General features: G+C 38.7%; 1 protein-coding gene across 1 annotated transcript; it reads left to right on the plus strand.

The window, feature by feature from the left end:
* The first annotated feature begins 2050 nt into the window (after positions 1–2050).
* Positions 2051–3257, plus strand: LOC109222580 (uncharacterized mitochondrial protein AtMg00810-like). Its single transcript, XM_019386924.1, has 2 exons — positions 2051–2246; positions 2392–3257. The coding sequence occupies exons 1-2, from the start codon at positions 2051–2053 to the stop codon at positions 3255–3257; spliced, it is 1062 nt and encodes a 353-aa protein (XP_019242469.1).
* Positions 3258–4765: the final 1508 nt, after the last annotated feature.

Raw genomic sequence — 4765 nt, forward strand, 5'->3', positions numbered from 1 at the left:
ACAGTTCAGTTTGATTGCTTTGTTATCTTTACCAAATTTTCATGTATCCTTCTGCAGGCCCCTTCACTGAAGAGGCATCTGGAGATTGGTAAGGCTTCTGATGGCCTATACTATCACATTTGAGAACTCTGCAAGAGTGTGTCATCTACTCTAACTCCTACTCAAACTCCATCTAGTGTACCAGATAAGAATAATGCACACTCTCATTCACATCTTGTTCCTTCCATTATATCTAGTTTACCTATCCCATATCATGCTTGTAATAAGGAGTGTGTTCACTTACATAAGCACTCCAGTCTTAATACTTCATTTTCAAGTAGTAAAGAAAATATTCCTGTGTCAAATACATCTGCTTCTATCTCTACTTTTACATCTACATCTGATGCAAACATGGTTGAATTTTTGTGGCACAATAGACTAGGACATGCATTTGCCAAGGAAGGGGATTAATGAAATACCAATTAAATTTGCACCCACTCAACCCTTCCTTTGCCCTATATGCCCAATGGCCAGACAAAGTAGATTGCCTTTTCCTGAAAGAACTACCATCACAACTGAAATCTTTGAAATGCTACACGTTGATTTATGGGGGCCATATCATATTGCAACCCATGATAGACACAAATATTTCATCACCTTTGTAGATGACTACAGCAGGTGTACATGGACTCATATGTTGAGTTGCAAGAGCAATACCCTGCATACTATAAAAGCTTTCTTTGCCATGGTGAAAACTCAGTTTAACACCTCTATCAAAACCATAAGGACAGACAATGGGAATGAATTCATTAATTTGGAAACTACCTCCTTCTTTCAATCCTTGGGAGTCATTCATCAAAGAACCTGTCCATACACACCCCAACAAAATGGGGTGGTAGAGAGAAAACATAAGTACCTACTGGAAATAGCAAGGGCACTACTGTATCAATCAAAGCTACCCTTGCAGTATTGGGGAAAATTTATTCTTACCTCCACTTACATAATAAATAGACTGCCTTCATCTTATCTCAAAGGCAAATGCCCTTTTGAACTACTCTACAAGAAAAAGCCCTCTTATTCACATCTCAAGAGTTTTGGGTGTCTGTGTTTCCCTACTACACTTAAGACTCATAGAGACAAATTTGAAGCTAGAACTCTACCTCATGTGTTTGTGGGGTACCTCTTTGGGACAAAGGGCTACAAAGTGTTAAATTTGGTCACAAAAAGGATCCATGTTTCAAGAGATGTAGTTTTCCATGAGGATGTTTTTCCTTTCACTTTGCTTTCTAAGTCAAACAAAGTTTTTCCCTCATTTCCTCAAGTCAACAAAGACTTGGCTTCAAATTTCTTTACCCCCAGAGGAGCAGATTCAATTGCATCAAGTCAACATCATAATCTAGTATCACCTGAACCTTCACATAGGCAGTTGTCACCACAATCCAGCTCTAACAGAACACAGTCTACAGAGTCCAATCATAGTGAAAATATGTTACCTAATAATGAACACTAAGGATCTCCACCTAATGAAAATAGTCCAAGTCCTGTAAACCAACAAGAACCTTCTTTGGGCCACACACAAATTAGACCTTCTAGAACTCACAAAATTCCCACGTACCTAAAAGACTACAACTATTCTCTTCCTAAACTGCATGACATGCAGAATCAGCCCTTGCCACAGTCTGATCTCTCAAATGACAGTAATTCCTCTCTTTCTTTTACCACTTATATACCTAATGCACATTATATTTCTCTTAATATGTTAAATTCTGATAGTCAACAATTGGTAATAAACATTTTACATGAATGTGAACCTGTTTCTTTTGAAGAGGCAGTTGTGAGCCCTGCATGGCAGTCAGCCATGAATCAAGAGTTTGAAGCCTTAATAGCCAATAATACATGGAGTCTAGTGCCATTACCAGTTGGTAAAAATGCAATAGGGTGTAAATGGGTGTATAAAATAAAATACAAGTCTGATGGTAGTATTGAGAGGTTCAATGCTAGGCCAGTAGTAAAAGGGTACACATAGAAAGCAGGGTTAGATTACACAGAAATATTCTCACCTGTTGTGAAAATGACAACTGTGAGAGCACTAATAGGAACTGCTGTAAAGAAAGGTTGGCAGATGTTCCAGTTAGATGTCAACAATGCCTTCCTTCATGGAGATCTCCATGAGGAAGTGTACATGCAAATACCTCAGGGCCTAGCAGTTGACAAACCAGGTTTAGTATGCAAGTTAAACAAGTCCCTATATGGTCTCAAACAAGCAAGTAGGCAATGGTATGAGAAGTTAGCTGAAGCCTTATGTTCCAAAGGATACACACACTCCCTATTAGATTACTCCTTGTTTCACAAAAAGAAAGGATCTTTAGTGGTTTTTTGTAGCTGTATATGTAGATGATATTATTGTAACAGGAACCCATCAAGAAGAGATTGATTCTCTGAAAAGTTTTCTGCATGAAACTTTCAAGATAAAAGACTTAGGGAGGCTACATTACTTCCTGGGAATGGAAGTGCTTTATAAAGGAGATGGAGTGTTGATATCTCAAAGAAAATTCACTATGGATTTACTGAAAGAGTTTGTATGTACCAAATATTCCAGCTTATCATCACCTCTTGATCCCTCCACAAAGCTAAAGGCAGATGAAAGTCCTTTGTTAGCTGATCCTTCCAACTACAGAAAATTAGTAGGTAAGCTGAATTTCTTGACAAATACAAGGCTTGATATATCCTTCAGTATCCAGCACCTTAGTCAATACATGCAATCACCAAGAGAGAGTCATCTGAAAGCTGCCTACCATGTCTTGAGGTATCTAAAGGGTGATCCAAGCCTGGGAATTTTCTTTTCTAACAGCAAGGATTATGGAGTAAAAGCTTTTTGTGACTTAGATTGGGAAGCATGTCCTGAAACTAGAAAATCAGTCAGTGGTTACATTGTGTTACTTGGCAATAGTCCCATCAGCTGGAAATCAAAGAAGCAGTCCACCATTTCTTTGTCTTCAGCTGAAGCAGAATATCGAGCAGCTAGACAGGTTGTGGGTGAGCTAGTTTGGTTGGTTACACTGCTCGAGGAGCTGACTGTACCTGTGAATCTTCCTATTCCAGTATTTTGTGACAGCCAAGCAGCCTTACAAATAGCCAGGAATCCAGTGTTTCATGAGCGCACAAAACACATAGAAGTTGATTGCCACTTTGTCAGAACCAAGTTGCAAGAGGGCTTGATTCTTTACACCATGTTTCCACCAATGAGCAGCTCGCAGACATCTTCACCAAGTCCTTAACTGGCATCAAACATTCACATCTGCTCAACAAGTTGGCAGTGGATTCCTCCCCTCCAACTTGAGGGGGGTATTGAGATTATTAGCTATTAGTTACATATTACATTGTATTTATCCTTTTTCCCTCTTAATTAGCTTAGTTGGCAGTTATTTAGTTGCTTAGCTGATTGTTAGTTAATTAGCTGCTGTTAGTTAATGCACAGCTGTTGCCAGCTGTCAAGTGAGTGGGACATATGTACATAAAGGCTGTATGGACATTCTCTGATAGTTGAGTTTTTCATTCTCCAAAATTGTGTTACTCGAAGCTTCTCAGATATCTCTCCCCTCTCATTCGAGCTACTCGTTCTTCCGCCATTAGAGCTCATTCGAGCTCGATTTCATCTCTGTTCTTTGTGTTTTTGTCAATATGTGGTGGTAATGTTAGCCATCATTTGTGTGACACTCAACAAAGTAAGCACCGCCTTTGGTATGTTACTACACTCCAGCACTTGGCACGCCATTTAAGGCGTCTTTGGTTTACATTTCATGGGATTGTTGACTGATACAGGACACATTATACATACGTTATGGTGTCAGTGAGGAAATATTAATTAATTAATTAATTAATGTGCTTGTATTTGTGCACTCGTGACTATTCTCAAACTATTGTTACCACGTCATTGCGGTAATTTTTGTCACCAACTTCCCATTATTCATGCATGTAGCTCTATTTTCAAGAACTGACCTTTTCAATTTTCGTTTAATCAATCATCACTAATAATCCCCACTAGGGATGATAAGTAGGCAGGTCGGATCGGATATGAACGTGTTGAAAACGATCAATATAAAATAAATAAAGTATTTGGCTCGATCCGTATTTAATACGAATAGAAATGGGTTAATTGGCTAATAATATGGATATTCATATTATCCATGATTTCTTGAATAGGATCATTTTCGGGAGAATTCTTAGTCTCCCAAACTTGAGGAACCCCCAATTTGAATCTTTGCAAATGTTAAAATTAAACTCATTGGTTATTTATTTTTTAAGTGAATAATGTGAATCTTATCCATATTTGACCAATCTTTAAAAAGTTCATTATCCCCAGCTCATTTTTTAGTAGATAATATAAATGGATAACTATTTTCTTAATTCATTTTGCCACCACTATTCCCGACCATGAGTTCAAGTTAGTTCCACTACAATGGAAAGATTGGGTGAAGGGGGTTTGGGGAGGGGGTGAAAGTAAATTACAACTAGGGTTGCAAATGGGTGTGTTGAGCTGAATTTGGGCGGGTCAAGATGGGTTAGGTCAATAAATGGGTCATTGCCCAACCCAGCCCAAAGTGTACTTGGGCTAAGATGGGCTGGGTCAAGATGAGCTAAACTATGGGTCATAACCCAACCCGCCCAGCTTGACCCAAGTTTTAGAATCATGCTCATCTTGCATAAGAAAAAAAACCTTTTACCTAAAAATGTGCAAGTTGAAAAAAAAAATTTGGGGTGATGGTAGGGGTGGAGTGGGGGAGGG

The sequence above is a fragment of the Nicotiana attenuata genome, unplaced genomic scaffold (assembly GCF_001879085.1).
Source record: "Nicotiana attenuata strain UT unplaced genomic scaffold, NIATTr2, whole genome shotgun sequence".
Lineage (NCBI taxonomy): Eukaryota > Viridiplantae > Streptophyta > Magnoliopsida > Solanales > Solanaceae > Nicotiana > Nicotiana attenuata.

Excerpts from the sequence above, each read along its gene's own strand:
- LOC109222580 (XM_019386924.1), top strand. The coding sequence starts at position 2,051 with ATGACAACTGTGAGAGCACTAATAGGAACTGCTGTAAAGAAAGGTTGG. Across the intron at positions 2,247-2,391 it reads ATATGGTCTCAAACAAGCAA|GAACCCATCAAGAAGAGATT; the intron begins GTAGGCAATGGT and ends TTATTGTAACAG.